This window comes from Lutjanus erythropterus, chromosome 16 (genome assembly GCF_056507025.1).
Source record: "Lutjanus erythropterus isolate fLutEry1 chromosome 16, fLutEry1.hap2, whole genome shotgun sequence".
In the NCBI taxonomy this organism is placed as follows: Eukaryota; Metazoa; Chordata; class Actinopteri; order Lutjaniformes; family Lutjanidae; genus Lutjanus; species Lutjanus erythropterus.
The window spans coordinates 16,376,283-16,402,975 of record NC_139332.1 but is presented as its reverse complement, the minus strand read 5'-3'; the positions used below and the strand labels follow the sequence as shown (position 1 = coordinate 16,402,975).

The 26,693-nt window shown below is 38.4% G+C and overlaps 1 protein-coding gene across 6 annotated transcripts in view; it reads left to right on the top strand.

Annotated features, from left to right (window-relative positions):
* ppp1r9a (protein phosphatase 1, regulatory subunit 9A) overlaps positions 1–26,693 on the top strand; it is a 75,299-nt gene that overhangs the window by 44,901 nt on the left and 3,705 nt on the right. For 2 of the 6 annotated variants that reach the window (XM_084739957.1, XM_084739956.1), the window contains exons 6-19: positions 1,052–1,187; positions 7,276–7,428; positions 11,527–11,580; positions 12,837–13,066; positions 15,134–15,230; positions 16,754–16,889; positions 19,683–19,762; positions 20,939–21,101; positions 22,165–22,216; positions 23,072–23,119; positions 23,259–23,316; positions 25,341–25,460; positions 26,096–26,119; positions 26,402–26,584. In XM_084739957.1, the coding sequence (XP_084596083.1) occupies positions 1,052–1,187; positions 7,276–7,428; positions 11,527–11,580; positions 12,837–13,066; positions 15,134–15,230; positions 16,754–16,889; positions 19,683–19,762; positions 20,939–21,101; positions 22,165–22,216; positions 23,072–23,119; positions 23,259–23,316; positions 25,341–25,460; positions 26,096–26,119; positions 26,402–26,584 (1,534 nt within the window). Of the gene's footprint in view, positions 1–1,051; positions 1,188–7,275; positions 7,429–11,526; positions 11,581–12,836; positions 13,067–15,133; positions 15,231–16,753; positions 16,890–19,682; positions 19,763–20,938; positions 21,102–22,164; positions 22,217–23,071; positions 23,120–23,258; positions 23,317–23,493; positions 23,539–25,340; positions 25,461–26,095; positions 26,120–26,401; positions 26,585–26,693 lie in introns of all 6 variants that reach the window. The other 4 variants (XM_084739962.1, XM_084739958.1, XM_084739959.1 and 1 more) reach the window with 4 other exon arrangements.

The following is a 26,693-nucleotide window of genomic DNA, read 5'->3' as shown; positions in this document are numbered from 1 at the left end:
TTCACATTATTATGTGTGTCCCGTCTCCCAGCCCTGCCCTGATACGTCAGCAGATATCGCTGTCAGTGCTATGTGGCTGTGGGCCCTGGCTGCTCTCACATAGTGACGGCTGTGGTCATTTCACTGTACAAACACACACACACACACACACACACACACACACACACACAGACACACAAACACACACACACACACACATGCTATTAGAGGGAGGCAAGAAACTGGGGCAGAAATATGTGTTAGGGCTGCAACTAATGATTATTGTCATTATCAATTAATCTGTCAAATATTTTTTGGGTTAATTGATTAATTTTAGGTCTCTAAAAAGAATATATTGAAAAATGCCCAACCCAGTTTTGCAAAGGTCCAAGGCTATGTCTTTAACTGTCTTTTGTTGTCAGTGCAAAACCCAATTATATTTGGTTTAATATAATATAAAACAGAGAAAAGCAGGAAGATCCATATTTTAGACTTGAGAGGCTGAAAACAGCATTTTCTGTCACTTTTACATGAAAAATGACTTTAAAGAGAACATGAAACGTGTATGTTGGGGGGTGAAAGACAAACTGATGACACTTGATGTAAAATGCAGTCTGGAGGTTTGTACAATAATGTTGATTTTAACAGCTATATTTACTACATAAATTATTTATTCATGAAGCCAAATGCTCATGTAAGTGTCGACATGTGCATGAGAGGACGAGAGGGTAGAAGCAGCGTGACCAGAAATATGCTGCCAACATGTCTCAGCATATTTTATTTTAGGTTATTTGGCTTTTAGGGACTATAAAAAACACGTAGTCTTATATGGAAAACCATTATGTTTATTCTGGCCTGATGTTGTGTAAAATCTCTGTGATTTTCTTATTGAAACAAACAAAGGAAATAATTGAGGCCAGCAAAAATGATCAGGGTCATGTCCATATATCATACAGTAAGTCATGGCAGGCCTAATGTGCAGTAAACTGCTGTATTGTGGTTGTGGTAATGTTAATGGCTGACTGTGTGTGCGTGTTGTCAGGGCTGTCTCTAACAGTGCGTGTTGTTACAGGTTTGTGATTGGCCGAGAACGTCCAGGCCAGCAGAGCGAGGTGGCCACGCTCATCCAGCAGACCCTGGAGCAAGAGAGGAGGCAGAGAGAACTGCTGGAGCAGCAGTACGCCCACTATGACGCTGATGATGACGAGGTAAGCACTGCACATGACCCTGGACACTGTGCAGGATGCTGTGGTTAAAGTATTACCAGTGTGCAAACAGAAGAAGATGCGAGAGGAACATAATCTTATATTAATAAAGCTCATTATATCTGTATTTATTTGAACTTCATCTGCTATCAGTACACACTTCTTACACATGACACTACATCAGAAAAATTTGGCTTCTAGTTGTCACTTAAATGTAAATCAGCTGCTTCTCATGACAGTTGACTTGAAGTTTTAGCTTATTAACTCCATAAAACTGACTGACAGCAGGCTTTGATTCCGGCACACAACACACTCTCTCACACAGACACACACACACACTAAGAGGATGCCATGTGAGCTTCAGTCCTAGAAAGCATCACTCAGCGTTTCTCCCTCTGATTCCGCTGCTTACTCACAGGGCGTTTAATCCACCAGACACTGAGCTCATGGCCCTGCAACTCATGCTATCCGTGTGTGTGTGTGCATGTGCGTGTGTGCATGCCCTAGAGACACACATGCATGTAGACACACTGTATGTACACATGAAATCTCACACCACAGTAATGTAAATCAATGCAAAGTATACACACAGGAGCAGCTGCATCCAAGCGTAGATTTACATGCAGACACACACTCAGGCGTCTCTCCATGCGCTCTCTTCATCAGTGTTGTTTGAAGTCTCTCATTTTCTGCTCGATGGTGGATTGAGAGCCTTCATGCATAAGAAACTCCTCACCAGGGCCCAGGAGATGATCCCAGCACTCCCATCATCACACTCCTATACACATGTAATACTGTCGGCTCTTATTAAAGCTCCTATAGTAAAGAGTATAGAGTTGAGCTGCAAGAAACCTCCCTCCATCCACTTTCTTCCTGCAGTCTGTCATCATTTCACATCTAGTGTATGTAATGACAGACTAAATAAAATTACAACTTGAGACTTTTTTATTTGAATGAACACCCTGTGCTACAGATCAGGGATGCACCCAAATCCGAATATGTCATTCAGGAAAGCACAAGTAGTGCAATGAAAACAAGCTGAAGTTGCTTATTATTATTTTGGAAAAAATAATTTTAACACTGTAACATTAAGAGCATTTTTACAAAAGTATTTCATTTGAATAATAGTGTTAGAATATGTTAGAATATTCATATATATTTAAATTTGTACAGGGGTGGAAGACAAAAATGTATTTGCTTCTCTTTTTACAATACTTGAATCAATTTTTTGATCACGGAATCTTTTTTTAAAATATATAATTCACTAACACTTAGTCCATTAGCTTGATGCTTACATTCACTGAGAATTCAGAAATCAGCATTGCAATCGCAGCAATGTTATCTTAACCAGCAGATTAATTTTACTTAAAACGACATGTGCGCTCTAAAAATAGAGAAAAAGAGAGTGTAAATTGCAGTATGATGATGTGGAAATATATTTCATAATTAATTGTATGCAAATATTAAATCAGCTTTATATTTTGAGGACACATCAATTGCATTGGCAGTGGCTGTAAGGCTAGACAAAGCAACATTTGCACAATTTAACATGACTTTCGGTATAAACCGCACCCATGTCCAGTCTTCTATCTGAATACAGATACAGAGACAGAAAAGTTTGTTGGTTTAACAAATACAGATACAGATAATCATGTATCTGTGCACCTCTACCACAGATCCCCTGAAGGATACATAAACGTGAGAGTGGTGATTGTATTAAAAGTGTTAATCCATACATAGATTACACACTGCTGTAAAAACAAATCTGAAATCTGCCACATTCGAGCACCAAACCATCCATAACCCCCAGTCCCTACGTAACTGCCGATAGGGTAAACAGTTACGAAACCATTACAAAGATCTATGGGGCAATAAAAGGATCTCATCAATATTAATATCTCTATAAATATTAGAACGAGTTCTCAGCGGGTGGGCGAGGAGGGAGGTTATTTCTCACTCTGAGTGCTGCCAGTGTAGATGTGACAGACAGTTCTTTATTGACGCTGGGGCTCCTGTCCCAAGAGGAAGGAATGATCCTCCAGTTAGTAAAAGACATCACACCCACATGTCAGTCCATTTATGTGTTTGATTACATGTAATCTAACACACGTGTATGCCCATCTGTCAGCAATTTCATGTGAACACACACACAGGAAAAACATGTAGACACACATACAGAATATGTAAGCTTAAGTATTCACTTTTATTGCTACTTTTCTTAGTTTTAATTGATTGGAAATTAAATTAATCTGTTTTTTTTTTTTGTTTTTTTTTAATCTATAGGAAAAAAAAATCATTCATAAAAATAATCAGTAGTTGCAGCCTTAGACTAAGACATGATTTTGCATGTTTTACAAATTATGTAAATGTGTAGATGAGGAATAAAAGGCATATTGTTCTACTAAAGTCAACAAAATGTAACATGTCAATCAAGAATGAATAGATGATTGGCATTACTGTACTGACGGATCTGTTCTCTCGTGTGAGCACCAACATGGAAACACACTGACACACACGCAACGTTTACAACATGTGGGATGGATGGTAGTGATGGGAAGGAATTACATTTCTCAGGACAGTTTTATGACTTCAAAATTTGCGAAATAAACAAAATAAATTTAGCAAAATAATATGGCAAATATCATCCCCCAAAAACATCCAGTGATTGGCTGAGTTGATCAGCAAACCCAATTACACCCAATTACACTTAACAGGAAGCATTTTGTGGTGACAAACACAATATTTTTTTCTGAAATAAATGTGGACACCAGATTTCCTCGCCATATACAGTTTCTAACCATGATGATGGTCATATTACATGACGTATGAGTTCATTGACTTAAATTTTAAAATGCAACTTTGTGTAATTAAATAAATACATTAGGTCCAATCAAACAATATTACACTGAGGGATCTTAATGAATAATCTTTAATCGCTTATTCACTGCCAAGAATTAATTAATTGATAACTAATCAATAGTCTTGACATAGCAGTAATTGCACCTAATTTAAGGAAACTTAAACTAAAAACAAGATAAAAAAAACACATGCATTTTGTGTCTTATTATTAATCATTAATGAATAATCAGTTACTTGATTGCAAGAATTTTTAACTATGGGTTAAGAAAAATGCATAAATTTGCGACACTATTGGGCATAAAAATGTCAGAGTAAACGCACACAAACACACACTCTAAGTCAAAGCTGCACAAAGTGGCAGTCAGCGACCTCTCCTCCACTGAGTAACAGTCATTATGCCGACATCACGGTCATATTAGACATTCATAGCGCAGATCATCGCACGCTGAGCGCCCTCTGAACAACAAGATTTCTCCTCAGATCGTCCCTTCCTCTCTGAGATAGGAGGTGATGCATTTATCATATGCAAATTGGTGTTTGATTGCCCTCCGATGTGTTCAGTGGTTAACTCCACCTTCAGTAAATGGGGCTTTAATGTAGGATGCTGGTACCATGGCAACAAGCAAGCCTATTATGGAAATAGAACTGTGTGTCGGCCATGCATGCAAACAAATCAGGCCTGAGCGCTGTTATCTGGGCGGGAGATAGATGGAGGGAAGTGCAGGGAAATAGATGAGGAGAAGATATAGGCCAAGATGATGAGAGAGGAGATGTGACTGGGCGTGTGTGTGTGGGCGAGTGTGTGTGTGTGTGTGCATACGTATGTGTGTGAACGATCAAGACAGAATGACAAGTAACTACAGAAAGATGGATTTTAGATTGACCAAACAAAACAGAACAAAAGATAAAGTAACGTGAGGCTAAGAAATCATGTAAGTTTATATTAAATATCAAATTATGAATATTTAGTACAAAATGTACAGATGGAAAAAAAACATTAGATAGGATATTTGTGTGATATTAAGAGGGAGACAGAGATGTTCTCAGAGCAGCTCCACTGGAAATATCCGGCTCTGTTGGTCATCAGCCAAAGAGTGAATCAGCCGATCCATTTAGATGCCATGCCGAGTGACCAGTGCCAACATTCATCATTATACAGTATTCTGAGAATTGGAGGAAAGAAAAACGGCCTGGAATACGTACAGCATAATGGCCTACATTAATATCAAGCCACGAAATGTTCAATGTTTCACTCCTGCATAAACATTTTAAAGCTGTAATTAAGTCAGTTTATAAATCCTGGATTGCTCACATCTAGAATTAGACACTGTTAGGGGCTCAAACCTCACTAGTTTGTGTAACCTCTTCACACTTGAGGCAAGATGGTGACTAATGCTTAAAAATAATAAAAAGTGACATAAATTTGTCCAGTACAACTTATCATGTGGCTTATTTTTTGTAGATATGACACTCATGGCTGACCAGGCTGTCAAACCAATTTATTTTTGACAAAGTTCTGGCCAACTAAGTGGGTTAACCTGAATCTTATATAACTGGTGGCATTAAAATAGCATTACTTATGCAAAATAGAAAGTGGGGATGGCATGAGGAAAATGGACAGGAGTTTGTGGTAGTGCTGGACACGCAATGTGCAGCAGGTGGAGCAACGTAATGCAGCCTGACGGGTGTAGCTGTGAGGAGAGATGGGAGATCGACGGATGAGAGAAGACAGAGATGAAGAGAGAGACAGATGACAAACGCATGCTTCAGTTGGACAGCTGAAAGCAGGCTTTTCATTTCTAGTCGGTGCCCATCGATTCTGCCGACTCAAAGGACAACTGTCCTTTGCAGATTCTATCAGCTGTATCTAGTTAGCAGGTAGTGAATTAAGCTGATGGCAGCTAACTTTAAAAGTTGGCTAACTTTTAAATGTTTTCAGACAATTTATTTTAAAACAATGCATTGGCTCTGTGTGTGGCATTGTGCTAAGCTAAAGCTAGCCCCAGTTTGTGCCTCTCATTTATTAAAATTACATTTGAGTCACAGATATGATCGTCCAAAAAGTAAATGCCCCACAATCTTTGCAAAACCAGAGGGTTGTTTAATAATACTGTTGTTGTTCTGAAGTTATTTCCAGAATCCCTAAAGTATTCCTGTATTCATGTTTTAATCTGTTCCCCAAGTTGCACAACTTTTACCAAACTTATACAAAGATTGTAGCCAGAAATTTTAGCCCAAACCAATAAAGCATAGCAATAAACCATGTCATTTGCAGCTGCCTGGATAAGGAAATACAGTTCTCATTTGTTTTCTGTTCAGCAAGTTACTTTCAAAATTTAGTGTAATATATTATAAATTAAGTTACTGTCATTTGAAAGTTATTTACAATATTACTGTTTGTGTAGAGTAATGCATTATAATGGTTTTGCATTATTTTCACAAAAATAACTGCAGAAGTACTACAAGGCATTACGACTCACGTTTCAATCATTCCTGTCCTCCTCTTGTATGCACCAGCCACTGACCTGTGCAGGCCATAGACTGCAGACTCATGTCTCAGCTGTGTCTTATAACCGAAGCCTGAGGTCTTTATTTACTATTCAAGTCTGTTTTATCGCCAATATGTGCGTTAGTAAAAGGTTGATGGCCAATAAAAAGGTGCTGAATAATATATTTATTCACATTTGGCAACCCTAGTCGGAGCAGAGGGTGCTGCTCTCTTGCTGGAGTATATACATATATGTGTGTGTGTGTCTGTGTGTGTGTGTATATATGTATATATAACACATATACATATACACATACATATATACATACATACATAATCATGGTGTAGTAACGGCCCATATCTCTCATCATGCCAAGTCTAGACTGAGTATTAGTTTGCTGTTTTATCTATGAAATGCCAGTGGTAACTTTTTGTTAGTATTTGTAATGTGTCTGTTCAGAACATGGTGGTTTATGTTGGTTACTGTTATTATTGTACTGTTTGATACTTTTAACCATTAGTGAGGTGATTACAGCTGTTACAGTTTCACATATGTACATTTCTAAAATTAATCCAGTGCCTTTAATAACATGTTATGTGATGAAGTAAATGTAATAATAATATTCCCAAAATCCTATTAAAAACATGTTATTTACTCCAGTATTGCTAACAGTAATATATTACTGTTACATTACATTACATTGGACTACATGTACTTGACTGACTTTGTTTTCCCTCTTACAGCAGACAGGAGAGTACGCCACAGATGAGGAGGACACTGGGACAACAGTGGCGGGCGGGGAGAAGAGCATCGAGGTGTTTGACTTGCCAGAGACGGAGGACATCTTGTCTCCCTCGGAGCTGGACGCCAATAAACTCTACCAGAAGTTCAGAGAGGTAAACTCAGATAATGTCTCATCTGTAGTTCAGTCCCTCCTCTTGAATATCCCAGTGTGAAGATCACACAGCTGATGGGAGCCCACCACATTTTTCTCCGTAAGTGCTTTGAAAACTAAATTTAAAAGAATAACAGAGGAAAAAATAGATAATTCAATTAAACCAACAAAAGATAGCAACACAATGGAGTCCAGCACCACTGCTTTACTTGACAGTCCTGTTCTTTTATGGAGATCTAAGATCCGCTTACGCTCCCTAATTCCTAATCTAGATGATTAGAGGCGTGAATGTAAGACCTATGCTCATTTCATCTCTAATTACCCACGTTTGCTTAAAACCCACAGACGAGGAGAAAGAGATAACACTTTAAACCTGCATTTGAATCGAGTTGTATCCTGATCTTGGCAGCTTTTCACACAACCAACAGCCTCTGAGAATAGAAACACAGTTTGTCGAACTTCTGCTGCCGTTGCTAACAGTGAGCGCGCCTTAAAAACTACAGCTATAAAATGGAAACTGAAATCACTGGCTGTTAACTCGTTTATGCTTTTCAGGCTGCTGAGAAGCTGCTGGTATTGATTGAACACCCCACCGCTGTTTTTGGCACCGTAACACTTCAGCCTTTCCGTACACGGCCGCGATGGCCGTATGACACATTTAACAAATGGCTTCAGCTGCACTGCAGGCACCGCTGGGGATATCGAGTGAAACCATAATGTAATCCGTGGTCACAGGATGTATACATTTGTTCCATTTTCTCAGGATCGTGACCTCTCTCTTCTGTCATGCAGCTTTTACCTTTTTTCGTTTAAAGGGCTCCATTTCCCACTTCTTCCGTGTCTCTATATGCTGCCCTTTACACACCCATGGGAAGAAGAAGGCAGGCAGACAGGAAATAAGCCTTTTGAAAAAATTATAAAGAAGATATAATAGCAAAAATGTTCTCTCAGTTCAAGAGAGAACAAATCTCTCTTAAACCTTTTTATCTTCTTAATGTCCTTTTAAAGAAATATTACTCCCTACAAGGCTGTTCAAGTCCATTTCCTTTTTGATGATGTTTTGAAAAACCCCAGTGAGCATTTTTCCATTAAAAAGATGTTTAAAAAACGACTATGGCCACTAGTGAAAAGACATTCAGAATAGGTTAAAAAGTGAAAGTTTTTTCACTGACTATTTGAAGACATTGAATATTCACGTTTAGATCATATTTCACCAGGATTGGCAACGGTGACATTTTTCATCTTCTACAATGTGCAAATAATAGCCTATTGTCACTTTCAGCACTTGCTAAAAAACTACATCGCTCAGCTGAAAAAAACAGAAACAAAAATATAGCCACACATGCAGTTGCTTGGATGAAAGTCCTGCTTTTTATCTGCTCATCCACCACATTTTCTTGTCCATTTATGCATCTTCCTTGCTCTTGATAATATGGTTGAGAACAGCCAGTCGGCGTGTGTGTCTGTGACAAACACTTCTTCGGGTTAGTTGATCATGTGGCGAGTAAATGTCCTGCGAACTGATTGTGTCTGTAGATTAAAGCAAATGAGGGCAGAGTCTTAGTGATAATGTAACTTAAGTTTTTACTGTGAAAAAAATGGCCTGACCATGAAACAACTCTTTTAGAATATATTAATTAATTAAAAATAATTAAACAAATTTATGTTTTGTGACACATTGATGTTGTAACTGCGTTTTAGCTGTTTAAAAGGAGGATGGAAAGAGTTTCACATGGAATATTAACCAATTTTCAGCTGCAAATCAATGTTGAAATCCTGTTTGATGCTCAGTGGGATGTTTTTGAGCCAAGAGTATTTACCAGTGCCTCTGTCAACACAGACCCAGTATTGACTGATGTATTCACACTTTTCTAGACACATACACACACAAACACGCACCACTAAATGCTCACACGAGAACCCACCACACTTTCCATTAGAACACTCAATACATCAACTTTTTTTTACTGACATTCATTCAATACTGACACATTACTGGGACAGAGTTGCTGACCGATGTTTTGAAAAGCCTCTTTTAGTTTGTTGTACTTAAATTTTGTTCACAAATCTCACAAGATCTCAAATTTCAAATTCATATTTTAAGCACTTTCAGGAAAATAGAACATACATTTTAATCAAGATGTAAAAAATACCAAATACCCGCCTGCTGAGCCGTGAGGAAATACACTTAAAATAACATGATAAACATAGAACTCAGTTCTAAGCATTATTAAGGTTCAATGAAGTGCAGGGTTTTGTATATAGGTGCTTGTAATAAGTGTTAGTTAATAGGTGACAAGTAATAACATCTTTATTAATAGTGATATGTTAATAAGACCATATAAATGTTATTAATAGCATAATAAACATGTTCATCATTATATTATAAGACATTTATAAGCAGTCTTATAAGAAATGTGTTAATAGTTTATATACTGCTGTAGAATGTTAATAAAAGCCTTATGGGTTTCTTATAATTGTTTATACTAGCATTACAAATGCATTTATTGAGTTTAACCTACTATGTCATCTTTAATCCTTTACTAAATTTTTGTTGATTTCTACATACTTCATTATGCATTCATAAGAAGTTAACCTTGTACTGATTAACAGTTAACAATGCATTTTTTGGGGGTACTGGATTCCAGGGGGTGATAGGGGACAACTCCACAGTCCTCGTACTATGAAAAAATACTTTTTAAAGTTTGTCTGAACTTAATATGAACTTAAATAAAATGGGTATCCTCCAAAGTTCAAAATCCAAAAAAGTTCTTCAGGAATTGTGTTTCCTCCACAACATGCACTTCTCCTTCAAGCTTGTGCAGGACTCCCTTATTTGTCCCAGTGACGATCACATCAAGAGGGTTTTCACATACAAGGACTTTGCTATAGTGTCTTGGTGCATAACAACAAGGATAATATCAAAATGTATATAAACATTAAAGCAAGTACTGTTGGTCAAGAGAGTAATTATGTAATATAAAAGATAGAAATTATTATTAGAATAATGTAAAAATGTACAATACAACTGTTATTTAAATGAAAGAGTTACACAGTTTGTGCATGAATGTGCAAAGTATTGACCAGGGAATGTGCAAAAGTTCACACTACGACGTATAAACAACATATGCAATGTACAAGAGCAAAGTTAGAGTCTTGTTTTCCATTGAGGCATGGCACAGAGGGACTTTGCTACTAAAAAGACTCTAACTTTAGATGATACCACTTTGATTTTTCTAACGCAGAGTGCTGAAGCCTCATAATAACTTTGGAGTGTATTTTTGCACAGACGAGGACTGTGGATTCTGTCCACCAGGAGACAAGTTAGGAGGGGATCCCTTAACAACCACCGATAAGAACAAGCAAAAACTTTTGCACATAATTTTCAAATGGCCTATTGTTCTAGGACAGATGTGAAACACTGAGAACTTTTCCTTTAATGTTACAAAAAACATCAAAAAGTAGGAGGAATATGGTCATTGTTACACTTAAGACCCTCCCATGGCTCCCAGTGTCACTCCTTCCCTTCTTCTCTATTTCTGCCTCACTTACTCGAGCTCTCATTCGCTCCCATTTCCTCATCTCTTGTTCCATATCCAGTTCTTGCTCTCATCTCCATTTTTATGTCTGCTTTGTCATTATCTCCCTCTTTGTCTGCCTCTAGATGACTGCTCTTCTTCAACTTCCATCCATAAATCCTGTTGCTGTCTTTCCATTTCCAACTCCATCCATCCAACATGTTACACTTCAGAAAATATACATGACTTTTTGTCTTAAGTTACAGTTAACAGTTCACGTTGCATTAAAATAGAAGTGAAATCTTCTCACGAACACATTTTTCCTGTTTTTTCTTCATTTAATGCTGTGTTTAAAGACTTTTGCACCATCTAGTATACTATCTCTTGCCTGTCCATGCCTCTCCTCTGAGAGTGTGTGTCAGTGCCGGAGCTGGGATGCTGTCAGGGGGAGGACAGGGTCGGCTGCCTCCGTCCGTCACACTATATCGACAGCAGAGAGAGACTGCGCAGCCATGCATTTGATTATCTGACCGCCCTCTCTTTTCTCTCCTGTCTTCTCCCTCCGCCTCTGCTCCCAACAGCTCCAGATCAAACACACAGTGACCGAGGCCGAGATCCAGAAGCTCAAAAACAAGGTAAGAGATTCAAAGTGTCGGTGTGCAGGTTGCTGGTTGTGGGTGCAAATGACAGGAGTTTGGCTCAGTTCAAACAATTTGTAAACGGTTGACAGGACAACGAGGGGCAGGGCTTCATGTTTGGTGGGAAAGCTCCAGGAATGGATTTTTTTTTTATCTTAGCAGATTATTTTACTAAAACTGCTGCTAATAAGGAATCTGTTTGTGTTGAAAAAAGTACCTACAAATCTGAGAAATATTTCAAAATAATCGAGCTTATTGCAAGAGGCTGCACTAGTCGCTTTTGTAGTTGTACTTAATATAAAAAGTCTGTATTTATATTTCAATAGTGTGCCCCACCATGTCCTACAAAATTTATTTTACTACTACTACTACTACTACTACTACCAATAATAATAATAATAATAATAATAATAATAATAATAATAATAATAATAATAATAATAATTATTATTATTATTATTATTATGTTGTATATAATAATTGTATATAATAATAATAATAATAATAATAATAATTATTATTATTATTATTATTATTATTATTATTATTATTATTATTATTATTATTATACATTAATATAATATATATATATACTGGACAGACATCAACAATCGATTAATCATTCATAAGATACAAAACAATCTTTTTTCCTTGTTTTCTTTTTCTCATTTTAAGTTTCCTTATTCAGCAAATGCCCATGACAGACAAAACTGCGTTGAATTAGATGTTTTTAATTGGTTAAATTCTTCACGGTGATTAATTGATTAATGATTAACCATTAGCACGTCACATGTAGCACACTCCATTATCAAGGAATATGACAGGCAGTTTATGAGCCAGAGGCATTATTTTATGTACTTTCATGGCAGTTTGCATTTAATGTATTTAAGTAAAACTATTGATTTTACTTTTGCATTTTTTATTGCTATTGACTGTGGGTCTATTGCTGATACATATTGCAATTGTTTCATCACCTCAGCGCTTTAATTCCAAGGATTCCTTACTCAGTATTAGTGTGTTTTGTTTTTGTTGGTTTGTTTATATTTGTGTCTAGCATTTCATAGGACATTTTTATAGTATGAACACACATGGATCCACCTACAACTCCATATTTATCTCCAGAGGTAAATAAATGATACAGAGAGTATTAAGAAGCAACAGTACAGTATGTACATATATTAACAATGGCCTTTATCAGCTGACATTTGCTGGTCTCCTCGTGCAATATCAGTAAAGTTTTTGTCCCTGTCCAGTTGGCGTCGGTGGAGAGGGAGAAGCAGCGGTGGGAGAAGGAGAAGAGCCAGCTGAAGGCCAGCATTGAGGAGAACAAGGAGAGGATGCTGAAGCTGGAGAGCTACTGGATCGAAGCGCAGACCCTCTGCCACACGGTCAACGAACACCTGAAGGAGGCCCAGGCGCAGTACCAAGCTCTGGAGAAGAAGTACAACAAAGCCAAGAAACTCATCAAAGACTTCCAGCAGAAGTGAGTCGGCCTGATTACATTGATAATCTGTGATTGGGGAATGAGGAATTTATGCAGTAATAATGTTTCTGATTATTCTGATGACATTTTGTTTGTAGAAAAAATTAGGTAACTCCAGTGAGAATGCGTGTGGTTTATGTGTAGCCCATTAACCTTAGTGTTAAAGGGATGGTTCAGATTATTTGATGCAGGGTTGTATGAGGTATTCATTGATAGTCAGTGTATTGAGCGATGTATTGCTGAGGACAAAGCCAATTTTAGTCAATTAAAAAGGTTCATCTAAAAAAATCGATGTCAGTTTAATTGTACGCTATATTTAGCTAAATTTCACCACTGTACCTTGCCAGAGTACTGCCTTTATATAAGCCAGATTTCACTCTCTCCAAACCAACCAAACTCCATAGGCAAAATCAGTAGAGTCACCTTGCAGAACACAGGAGTTGCTAGTCTGCAGCTCAGTGACTTTGGTGAATCCAAACTAACCTTTTAAAACACAAAAGTCACACAATAACACAAACAAAAAAACTGATCAAGGCAGTGATACACCAGTGACTCCCATATTCTGCAAGGTAAAATCAGTTATTTTGTCTATTGAGTGTATTTGAGTGAAAGAGAGCAGTACTTGGCTTGTATAAAGGCAGTTTCCCATTAGAAAAGACTGTCTGATGGCAAAATGAACCCGTGAAATTATTGTGAACATAGCCTGCACTTAAACGGATGTTTTTTTAATTATCATCATTATTTTTTTAGATGGACCTCTTTTTCAGGTGGCTAAAATACATTTTGCTGTTGAGCCTGCTCACAGCAGTTCATTACTTAGTTTCTGTGCTAGTAGTCCTCTTAGCAGTAGGCTTGCAAACCGCTGTCTACTGTAGGTAATACACTAACTACCAATGTTGCAAGTACCTCAGTCAACCCTACTTCAAATGATCCAAACTATCCCTTCAGCTTCAGTGTTAAGCACCTTAGACAGGACAAGGCTAAAGCTTCTTAACTTAAGGTCCACTCGCAAGCTTTTTCTAGAGCTTTCGGTCACATCTAGTTCTTGATCAGCAGATAGAGTCATTTCTAATGGAGATGTCAGCGGGGAACTTTGTTCATGGTGAAAAGAGGTGGTATTGCAAGGTGGGATTGTTGACAGCCTCCTTGATCTCCTCTTTGACCTGTTATGAGCCCCTCTTTAGCCTAGGCTCCTTTTCTGTTCCAGTTTAGACCAGTCTGTTACATTAGTTGACATAGTTTAATGTATTATAATGTGCTCAGAAAACTTTCTATTCTTAATCACCTACTTGACTTGCTGAGAGAGGCACTCGCCAGCTTGAAATCTACATGTATAGTATAACTCACGCACTTGAACCATTTCTTAAATGAGGTCATTCCATCAATCCTGCCATTAAACGTGTACTTTCAAAAATAATTTTAGATAAATTCCTTCATTATTCTTTTTACGGCCTCACTTGCCTCAATGAGCAGAAAAGACAATATCTCCTGTATTTCCATCTGTGAGGCAGAGCGGCTCTTTTTATAGTCCCCCCCTCCCCCAAGTCTTATCCCATTTCAACAGTAAGAGCTGAGTCTCCATTCTAATGCAGCGCAGCCCCCCTTGCTTTTCGGTGCATTGATCTCTTTGGTCAGTCCCATCACAACCTCTCCTGCTCAGCTCCAGTCTGACTGGCTTTAATTGGCTCTGGCCCTGCAGGCCAAATGGAGGCTAACTGATGAAACAAACTGTAGCTGAACCGAGCTGCAGAGGAGAGACACAGACCAAGGGCAAAGCAGGCATGAGGACACGACTGGATTTAGCATTTTTGGGGATGTAAATTTATGTGTTTTTTTTTTAGGTGTAGATATGTGCGTGTGAACAACAGGGTCAGACAGAAATGAGTCACAGTAAAATCCTGAAATGGCCTTGGCTTCTTTATCGCCACAGCCATGCGAGAGGCAGGCACCGTCACACACGAAACACACACACACACACGCATACTGAAAGTGTATCTTGTTTTCCTGTGTTAACACATACCGACTCAGCACATTACCATCTCCCCTCCCTCCCTCTTGTCTCTCCAGAGAGGTGGAGTTTATCCAGAAGGAGGATGCGGAGAGGAGGCGGCTGGAGGAGGCTGAGAAAGCTCACCTGGCTGAGATCCAGGGACTGCAAGTCAGGGTAAACCAGATGTTCTGAAGTTTACTGTGTCCGTCTCTCACCTCCATCCATCTCTGCATAGCTGTCTGTGTTTAGGTGTTATGTCTGTGTCTGCAGGATTCAGCATATTGGCGTTTAAAGAAAATAAATATATGAGCACTGCAGTTCTTATCTGTGCTTAAAGGTATAGTTCGGATTATGAGGTAGTTATTTATATTCAGTGTATTACCTACAGTGGATGGCGAACTGCTGTGGACAGGGTCCGAAGCAAAACATATTTTAGCCGCCAAAAAAAAAGTCCAACTAAATAAATGTCAGTTCAAGTGTAGACTATATTTAGGACATTTTCACCAATTTATCTTGCTGTCAGACAGTTTTTTCTACAGAAAACTGCTGTTATTAAAGCCAAATATCGCTCCAAACCAACCAAACACCATCTGCAAAATCAGTAATTTTACCTCACAGAATACAGGAGTTGCTGGAAAGTGCCACCTCAGCTTGGTTAGTTTGTTTTGTGTTATTTTGTAACTTCTGTGAATACAAACTAACCTTTTAAATGCCAAAGTCACACACAATAATTGATCAACTTATATGAGTAGTTGGTTGGTTGGAGACAGCAATATTTGGCCAACATAACAACTGTTTCCCGTTGATAAAAGGCTATCTAGTGTAAAGGTAAAGTGATGAAAATATTCTAAATATAGCATACTCTTAAAATGACATTGATTTTTTTGGTGGACCAGTTCATTGCTAAGCTTTCTACACCATGACTCCTACTACTTCTGCTGTAGGTGATACACTAACTGTGGATCATGCCACCCCATTTCAAAGTATTTCAATTATCCCTTTAATGATCAAGATTGTTGGGTTTTGTACATGTTATATGTTACACAGAAATTATTCTTTAATAGCATAGGCTGTAAATGTGCAAAAAATCCAGTAAACAGCATTATCGTGAGCAGCTGAAATATTAGTGCCACACAGAGAAAGGTGTCCTCCTCCTTGGACAGTGACTTTTACTCAGTGTCCAGGGGCCTGTGGTCACTCTATTGTCAAACTCAGTATTGATTTTCTGCTTTCCTAGTCTTAAAACATGACAGTTGTGTTTTTTTTCTGCTCAAGTCTCAGGCCATGCCCCACAGTTGAATGGACAGTCAATCCAACTGTCCCCTGCTATTATTCTGCACACTGAGCATTCATTCTACTACTGCACTGCATTGTTAAGGGTGAACGGCAAAGTGTGAGCCAAGTAAGAGTGGTGGGAAAATAGTATAATAATCTGGAATTTAAGCCAACAGCAAGACAGGAGAGTTGTGCTTTAACTAAACTGACAACCTGGATCAAATGTGCTGCAGATTCAATACGTCACTTGTGCTTTTCGTGTACGCTTGGCCAACTTCTGTTAAGTATTTCCTAATGGAATCAAAAGATGGATTATGAGCTCCTCGTCATGTAGGTCATTTATTTTGGTGTTTTAAAGCAGCTGTTTTGACAGGTAAATGCCTGCGGCTGATTAACATTGATCGGTTCCTGTCCCTCTACAGATTGCAACATTAGAGTCCGAGCTGATGCAGCTGATGAAGCAGAACGGCATCCAGGTCAACAACAACAACAGCAACAGTGCCGAGAGGCTGAGCGCCCAGCAGCACAGCCCGAAAAGAGCTTCGACACAAGTCAGAGGTTTGTGAGGGTTTATTGTCATGATATTTCTCAATGGAAGGAATAGTTATTCACTTTCTTGCTGAGAGTTACAGAAAAATCATTACCACTCTCATGTCTGTCCAGTAAATGTAAAGCTCGAGCAAGCACCTGGCTAACTTAGCATAAAGGCCAAAAAAAACCCAGAGGGAAATAACTAGCCTACCTCTAATAAAACCAGACAACCAACACCTCTGAAACTCACTAATTAACATCTTCAATCTCATTTGTTTAAGCCATACAAAAGATAAAGTTTAAGGGTGCAGTCTCCACTGGATTCAGCCACAATTTGTTGTTTTTACACTTTTATTTTTATAGATTAAACAAACTATGTTTTAATTAGTGAGCTGTGGAGTTGGTAGGCAAAGCAGGCAAAGATCATTTGTTTGAGTACAAAAACTATGATGACTTAGCTGCAGTATGTAGGTCAAAAATTACAGACATAGACAAAACAAGGTCCAACTTTCTTTGATATTTTAAGTTACAGGTTCTGTTTTTTTGGCTTCTTGCCTTTATTTGATGGGGATGGCTGAAGATATAACAGGAAATGGGGGGGTAGAGAGAGACTGAATGACATGCAGAAATGGACCGTAGACAGGAGTCAAATTGGCGTCCCTCCCGAGGACTGATCGCCTCAGTACATGGGACGTATGCTCTACCAACTGAGCTACGGGGTCGCCCCAGGCTCTGCTGATAAGTAGCATTACATTTGGTGAAGAACACAGTATGACTTGTTAAGGAAACTCTTCAGACTTGGGACTTGTTAGTCATGACTCAGGAGCTGACTTGGGACTGGAGTACAAAGACTTGAGACTAACAAAAAAAAAATAAAATAATGACTTGGTTCCACCGCCGCTGATATTTTTCTAACATACTGATGTAGCCATGCAGACTGTTTCCCCTTGTCCTCAGCCTTTGTGTTAAGCTAAGCTAAGCTAACAATCTCCTGGCTCCAGCTTCGTATTGAACACACAGACATGAGAGTAGTACTGATTTTTCCATCAACTCTGCAAGAAAACAAAACAAGCACGTTTCCCAAAATGTCAAATTATTTATTTAGTGAGGGCAGTGACAGCTCAGATAGGAGAGTCTGCATCTTCCCATATTCGTGTCTGATATATGATCTTAAATAACCTTTTAAAGTTTCCCTACTGCATTTCTTGTTTAAATTAAGTACTGACTAAGTACCTAGATTTTTTTTGTCCTCAGAATGACCCCTGATGCAACTCAACAGTGTTGTCTCTACCTTTTTTAGCCCCTGCAGTTTATCGACCCTTCCTGCCCTGTGAAGGACATTGAAAACATTGGACTAAGAGTTTATGTTTGTTGTAAACACACACACGCAAAATGCAGTACACACACAGAGTGAGGTACAAATCCTCCTCTCTTCCGCCATCTTCACCCACACGCGCACTCTCATACAGACTGTACTCCACTTTGGACCTCCATAAACAAAAAAAAACAAACACGTAATCCCTTTTGAGCACATCTGTCCGGCTTTGTTCTCCTTGAGTCTTTTTAAGCTCCGCTGGCTTTATTTCAGTGGCTGCATCTGTCAGAAGGGAGCATGCACAGAGAAGTGCCATATCTGATACTGTGCGGTGCAGACGGGATAACAGAGTGATTGGATCTGCACTGATCCGAATAACACAGCCCATTATGCAATATTAAAAAAAAAGACTACGGGCTGAGGGAGACGGCTGGAACAGAATATAAAGGAGAGGCAGAGAGAGACTGTGGGAGGAGAAGACAAAATCTGCTGAAATTATCTTTCAAATTTACATGATTCCAGCGTTTGTCTCATCTGACAGTGCACTCAGGGAATGAACAGAGAAATGATAATTGCCTGCCTAATTAATCGGGTTACTTTTGGGGGAAGACTTAATATTTGGACTGAGTTGATTTATTGAAGATGTCAACACATGGGCTGAGGTCAACTCAAGTTTCCTGACTGAAACAGAAGACAAATACCTTTGATGAACAAATGCATTATACTGTCGATTTTTGCCATGACAAGCTAAATCACAGGAATTTGCCTTCTCTCTTTTCTTTTTTGTAATTCAAGTTTAAGTTTCCATTTTATCTGTTACGCTGCATTATGCGTTACAGGAAGTCACAAAGCAAACGTAACAAAACAAAACAGATCTTGGCACTAGACAGTCAAAAGAAGAAAAGAGAGAAAAAAGAGGGAACATAACACTTTTACAAATTAAGTAGCATACTTTACTTACTTATTTACTTTACTTTCTTTAAATACATAAGAAAATAGACCAGACTTCCTAAAACCTGCCTTGTTAATTATTATTTTTGTGATCAACCATTCAAAAGATACCAGCCATTCATCAAAAACAGGCTTCGTCTGACTCGTCTGATGATGAACTTGCATCATCAGGTTTGGCAGGCTTTTTTGCTGCTTCAAGGAAACACAAAAAATGCCTGTCAACACAAGTCCAAATTTTTTGTTTGAATATACCTGGTGGTAGAAGAGACCTGTCTCCTAATAAAAGCAGCTGGAGAGATTCTGGCAATGATTTATGCAACCATAATACACCTGCACACCTGAACGCCCCGCATCAGCCACCATGATTTTCCATGTACCTTCTTCCATGTTTGGGTTGAGATCTCTTTCCCAGGTTTTTCTTAAATTTTCAAAGTTACCCTACAGAGTATTTGTTTTCATTCTATATGAAACTGGAGCTGACTGTGCACTCCTTGGCAAATTAAAAGAGGATACCATTTTTTTTTATTCTCTCTTTTCTCTGTGTGTGACTTTAGACTTGAGGGAGGGCTCACCCAGTAAAAAGAAGAGCTTCAGAGGAGTCGCCCGAGACAGCATCAGCTCTACTGAGGGAGAGGTTTGTATTGAAACACACAAACAGACACAGACACACACAAATAACCAACAGATTATACTTTTTTTGAAATTTTGTTGTGTGTATATATATGTATGTATATATGTGGAAATTGTGTTTGTAAAGAAAATTCTAAATACAAGAAAACTGAATGCAAGAATCACACATAAGACCAAATCTGTTTGTACAAGTGGTTCTTGCATGATGCTCAATGAACTGTTTGATTTCCATTACTTATCTTCTACATTTTTCCACTCCTTCACTGACATTGCACAGTGTCCCTCACTTTCTATTATTTAGGATGTATTCACCCCTCTTATCTTTTAAAGGCCTGTGTGTGGTTTAGAAATAGCTCTGAGACTTGTGTCTGCTCTGTAAGCTCTGTAAATGAAACTCTCCCTCCGATCTTAGAAGCTTTTAAATTAGGGTTTCTCAAAGAAATCCAAAGAGATACTCAGGTCTTGACTAACAGATATGTTATTTAACAGCATCTGTTAAAACATCAACCAGATGTTAGGCTGACAGATGTGATTTTTAATAAAAACAAGCTCCATCATTCTCATTAGACTGCTCTCATGTTTAATATAATTTCACCACAGGGTGTTTGATTAGTGAATGTGTGTGTGTGTGTGTGTGTGTGTCTACCATCCTGTTTGTGTGTCTTTAACCCCTGTCCATTCCACTTTATTCCTTTAATAAATTAATTGCTGTGTGTTGCTCTGCGGCACTAATTGAGTCTGTCACAACTTATTGTGTCTCCCAGTGTGATAATAACAGCCAGGGTCTCTTTCTGGATGAAAGGCTCTCGTCTGGCTAATGCTGTCACTTAAGTCGGCCAGAGCAGGAATGAGTTCAGACTGGATAAACAACTCGAGAAAGTGGATCAGAATTGGCAGGAACACAGAAACCAGACAGTGTGAGGCTTCCAGGGGAAAAGAGGGCGAGGAATTAGAATTGGTGAAAGTATGTCAAGTGACTTCTGTCAGATTAGACTCTGGCACAGGCTGTTCACATCAGGTTTTCTTTGATTGCACTTTATTCTTTCCTTTTTTTTTCTATGATCGCTTCTGAGCCTTTGCTTTCTCTCTCATTTTCTCACAATCTCTCGCGCACTGCCTTCTTCCTTCACTTCTATTTGTTTCGTCTTTCTCATTTTGTACTTTTTTTGTCTGTCTTCAGGTCTCAGAGGGACATGGCAGTCCAGCACACAGCCGTTCCGGGTCGATTCGTAGCGTGGCCTCTTGTGATGGAGGAGCTGCGGTCCTCAGGGCCCCCGGCAGTGCAGAAAGCTCCCCCAGACGAACGCTGCACCCGCCGTCCACCACAGGAGCCCTCCAGGATGGTTAGTAAACCTGCACCCTCATTACATCCCATAATGGAAGATCAAATGGTCACCAGTGCATCTGCAACTACATCTACTGATAGAATTTTCCTGTAACTGTCCAATTTTGGTGATATTTGTAGTGGTGTGCATAGGACTGACATGACACTGTCATAATCACGGCATGACACCTGTCACGAACATGGAGGAGTCTTAATGAATGTTTATGGCTGTTGTAATTAAGTATCATTTGGTTATTTTTCATTTTTAATGTAAAGGTAACAATATTTGAGATGTCTTTGTTGTGACAACTTGATATTAATCAGGTGTAATAACAATTAATGACATCTGTATGAGAACTCTACAATGTATTACTGAAGGTGAGATCAATGAAAATATTCATGGCACAATTGCTAATGCTCTCACGACAGCCAACGTCAAAAGCAGCCACATACGACTGTATGTTTATGACACGTTATGTCTTGATTAATGTCAAGTTAATAACACTTCAAACAATGTTAATTTTTTGTATTAAAAATGGCATTATTGACTGAATGACACTTGAAGACAACAGTCAAGCTTCATAGACTCCTTCATATGCACAGTTCCTCTAATGAAGCATTACGCAAATTTCTTTTATTGTAATATTTATGTCTAACTATGTAAGCTCATCAGTTGAAGTAGGAGTAATCTCAGTGTTTAGTAGCCAAGAGGCTATTTTTCAGCTGAAGTCTCTGGGCAGATGATACAGACTTTCCCTAAAAAGGAATATAAGATTAAAATGACAAAGTTATTCATCATGTGTCATTTATAAGTATGCAGAAGTACTGTTTAAAACATGCAACAAAGAGACTCATTGGACAACACATGCAAAACAAATAAATGATGGATATTAATCTTAATAGAAACATGGACTAAATACACCATTATGCTAGATGATAAGACACTAACTAAAACATGTAAAGCAGATGCACGGACAGAAAAGTATGCACAGTGTTTTAAATAAAATTAAATCAGTCTGACACATCAAAAGACACGCATGCAGGTGGAATGTATGAGATCACAGCTTCTTACTCTCATGCAGGATCAAGTCCCTCTCTCAGTCTGGAGGAACACAGACAAGCCCTGGACCCCGGGTAAGACGCTAAGTAGTGGAATGTCATGTTTTCATTTTGAGTTCTACACATACCAGCTGCACCATATCAAAAAATGCACTGCATATGGGAAAATGTACCTGTAGAAGGAAAGAGCTGATCAATTTGTCTTTTTTTTGTGATTATTTGGGACTAAATGCATTATTTTTGTCTATAAAAGCATTTGTAAACAACTTCAGTTTTTGTCTCTACATATTTGATATTTGTTCTAAAAAAAATGTCAGAATTGAGAATGTAATATTTTAAAGCAGGGCTATAGGCCTCCCCTCAGACAAAGCTTGGAAAAATGGTCTGTTCAATTCCTGGATGATGGTGTTATTTCATCCCATAGACTCTCATGAGTTGAGCCAAGATAGCCTAATATTGCCATCTGACATAACTTCAGACTACACCAAGTACTCAAAAAGGTCTGTCAAAAGGCATTTATTAGTTTCTGACTCTGGAAAAGTGGGGGGAAAACAGTCAAATTCTCCAAAATCACTATATGTATGAAGTCTCTTTGTAACCAAATCTCATAACCCCTTTAGCTATGTTATGTAATATATTTTTTTATTTCCATTCCCTGGGGAGGCCCACCTCCCACTTTGAAAATTGTTTTACAGGACAGATGCAGTCAGAGTGGTACTAATGATGAGGCAAACTAGACAGTATGGGTGACATAATTACATTCAGCCCTAAGCAGAATACACATTAAGTATTTAGTGCATCAGTACTAAGTAACTTCTCCTAAATGTAATTATAAATTACACATAGATACAACATATCAGTAATTCAGTTTTAAGTCCATAGTGAAAGAAAGCAGCTACATTTTCTCACTCAGCTTTTTGTTCTGTTCAGGTCCTCCCTCAGGAAAACTAAAGATCCCAGAGCCTCACCTGGAAACAGGTAAATAATAATAACTGCATCAGAGTTCCACTGTTATTTTCCTGCCGCTATTCCTAAATGAGTCCAGCTCCAGAAACTATTTATGAAGGTATGACCTCCATTTAATCTCTCCCTCTGTCCATTTTTCTCTCTCTCTCAGTTCCACAGAGCCGTCAGCAGAGGACAGTCCAGAGAAACTCAAGGCCAAGGTACAGGAGGTTTGGCAAATGAAGATTCATTTTACTGATACATTACAGTGAGGACATTCAGGGACACTTTGTTTTGCCCTCTATAATGTCACTATAAGGCTTTTTGCCAGACCCACAGTACAAACATATACTAACACACTGTAAGTTTTTATGCTATAATGAATTGTGCTATTTCTGTTGGAACAGACTTCCCTCACATGGCCCCACTTCTTCTCCTATTCGTATTACTTGGTATCGTATTATTTTGTGTTTTGTTCAATTACACCTCAATCCACTGAAATGAAAATGAACTGGTAACTCTAAGAGGTAAAGAGGGTTTGGTAACAAAGGGAAATCATGTACTGCAATCACAGAAAGGCATAATTGCATATTAATTTGAAGTAAATCAATGAGTAGACCTACATAATCCTAAATATCTCTTATAATCTTAACCTTGTCTTCAGCAACACTGCGAAAATGTCCATTTTAGCAATCATGTGATCTGTTTTAAGTATTAAATTCCAATCTGATGGAAAAATGTGTTCCAGAGTATTCAAATCAGTTTGCTTCATCATGAATCTACTGATACAATAGGATTACAGCTGCTAATGTGGGCATTTGTTGCAGTGTAGGAACTTGCATGAACACTGTTCCTGATCCTGTGTAACATCAGATGTGGTCACCGCCGGACTGAAAAGAAGATTATTTTTGATTCTGCACCAGTCCCGTTTTCTCTCTCCAAGGACACGCTCTTAGCCTAAGATGAGTGCACATCAGAGGATAAATCGCTGCAGAATATATGCGCATTAATAGTTATGTGGAGCTTTTAAGTAAGGAATTTAAGTAATTCAGCCCAAAGAGCTGAAAGTCTGGACCTGGAAGATTAGTCTTGTTTTTACCTCAGACAACACCGAGATTTAAAGAACTCCTTCTAGTCACAATATAGAGCTAAATGTAAGACAAAACTCTCACTTTTAACTCAAAGTCTTATACAAATGTAATATTTTACACTCAATGGATGGGTTGCACCAACAAGGATTAACTTTTAAATCTGATTAAAATGGTTTAACTTTAAATTATGTTGTACCAAAACTTAATTCAGAAAGATTGAACATAAACTTCTCTTTAAACTTCAGTTTCATGTTAGTAATATAGCTTTTTAAAAGAACCTTTTAGCCAGCGAGCAAACAAACAACAGGGTTTGTTTGTTTGTTTTTACATTTTGTCTATTTTTATTTATTTATTTGCTTTAAATCAGGTAGGCAAGCATCTCCATATTAAACTGTTTAATTTCGGTTTATATCCTTAAACTTGGATGTACTGAACTGAGATTAGTTTTTCAATGTGAAACAGAGGTCTACTTACTTGTAAATAAGGATTTACTCATTTTAAACGGTGTTTTGATGAACTCTGATTTGAACTAATCTTGGACTAAATTAATCTTTGTTGGTGCAACCCAGTCAGTGAACTTCATTTACTCAGAACTAATGGAAATACTGAAATACTGACAAAAGTATGGCTCTGTAAAAACTATTGCTCTATTTATTGGTTATAACGGGATGTTTTGACCTTCATACATTTCTCAGCAGCAGCTTGTCACTGGACATTTGAAGAAAGATCCCGGATGTTAATAGTTACATAGATGTCCATGCTCTCACACACTGACAGGGACACAGAGAGAATAAGAGAGAGAGAGAGAGAGAGAGAGAGAGAGAGATTTGGAGTTGGCTAGCATCCAGCTCCATCATTTCTAACCACTAATCACATTCACAGAGATGTGCACAGCCCTGCCTTCTTCCAGTCTATCAAACATCTTAGATATGTTAGTCTAATGTACTTTTTATTGACTGTCAAATATTAGGAAGAAGCACATCAATCATTCTGGTCCATGCTCAGAGGAAAAACTTTCATTTTCTTGATTCATTCACTCCTCGTTAAGTCTCTCTGTTTTAAGAAATCGCTATGGAGAAGCACTCCATCTAATCAGCTAAATTCAACCTCAGAGCCAGTTGGCTCTCGTCACCAGTCTTATAAGTGTGTTGTTGATTCCTCAGGGACCCACTTTGAACGATGATCTGAGTGCCAGCAGCAGCAGCTCAGTGGAGATCAGCGGGCTGCTGAGCGAGGCCAAGATGTCGGGACACTCACATACGCTGATGCTGTCCTCAGACGAGGTACACATGCAAACTTCAAATATAGTAATCTTTTAATAGATGAAATACAATCAAAAAGGGTAAAGAGGGCTGGTGTGGGACGGTATTACACTATTCTGGTCCTCCCATTTGCCCTGTCAAAGTTAGTGCATTATCCTGTTAATACAAAGTCAACACTGCTTGTATCCATTTCAAATTAAAAGCATTTCAGTTGACAGGGTCTTCAATCCCTGCTCTACACCCATTTACAAGACATCCAGAAACTTTGATCAAAATTCTCTTTTTTCATTCACAGCTTTAAGCTAACAGACTCCGGCTTTGTAAAAATGTCGGCTCATCTTTTAGTTTTTTTTTTTTTTTTAAGTATGCATTTATATGCAAACAAGTCAAACACAACAACAAAATTTCCTCCCAGAATGCACCTTTTTATTCTTTTTCATTTGTGTGCCCATTTATTATCATTGTGGATATCTCTGACAGGGAGCAGCTTCTTTTACATTCCTCTGTTTCTCTGGCAGAAAGCAACAAGCTGTTACTCAATGAACCAATTCAGGCTCATTGTTTTCAAATGCTGCTGTAGTAGAAGCCATGTTGTTTTTTTTTCCTCTTTTAACAAGCCAGTCATCTTCTTTTGTTTTCTATGCTACCACATTCAGAGTCTGGATATGATAGATGATGAGGTGAGACTGAGGCCGCCAGCCTCCAGAGGCTTGTGTCTTACTGCATGCATGTCTTTGTGTCTGTGTCTCATTGCTGCATGTTCCACAGAGTCATCTGTTGCTGCAGAATATTGCTGTCACTCAGGCAATGTTTTGAATGTGTTGTTAATTTCATCTGAACTCATTAAGCATTATCATCCAGCACTCTGCACACTTTTATTGTATGATTAAATACCGCATGTTAGAGTTTTGCTTTTTATCAGCCTCTTTCTCTTTGTCCCTGTCTCTCTCCCTGTTGTCCAGATCCTAGACGAGGGACAGACTTTGAAGCAGTATCAGTGGCAGAACCGTAGCATCACAGAGTGGACCCCCCAGCAAGTTGCCCGCTGGCTCATGGGCCTCAACTTAGAACACCACATCCCAGAATTCACTGCCCAAAACATCGATGGAGAACAGCTGCTAAAGCTGGAGAGCCCCGAGCTCAAGGTCAGAAAAAAAATTCTTTAATAAAAACAAATGTAAGGGATGGGATTCTTTTTAAAATGTTTTTTTTAATGTATGTGTTGATGAACTTGAACATTCTCACCCCTGTGCT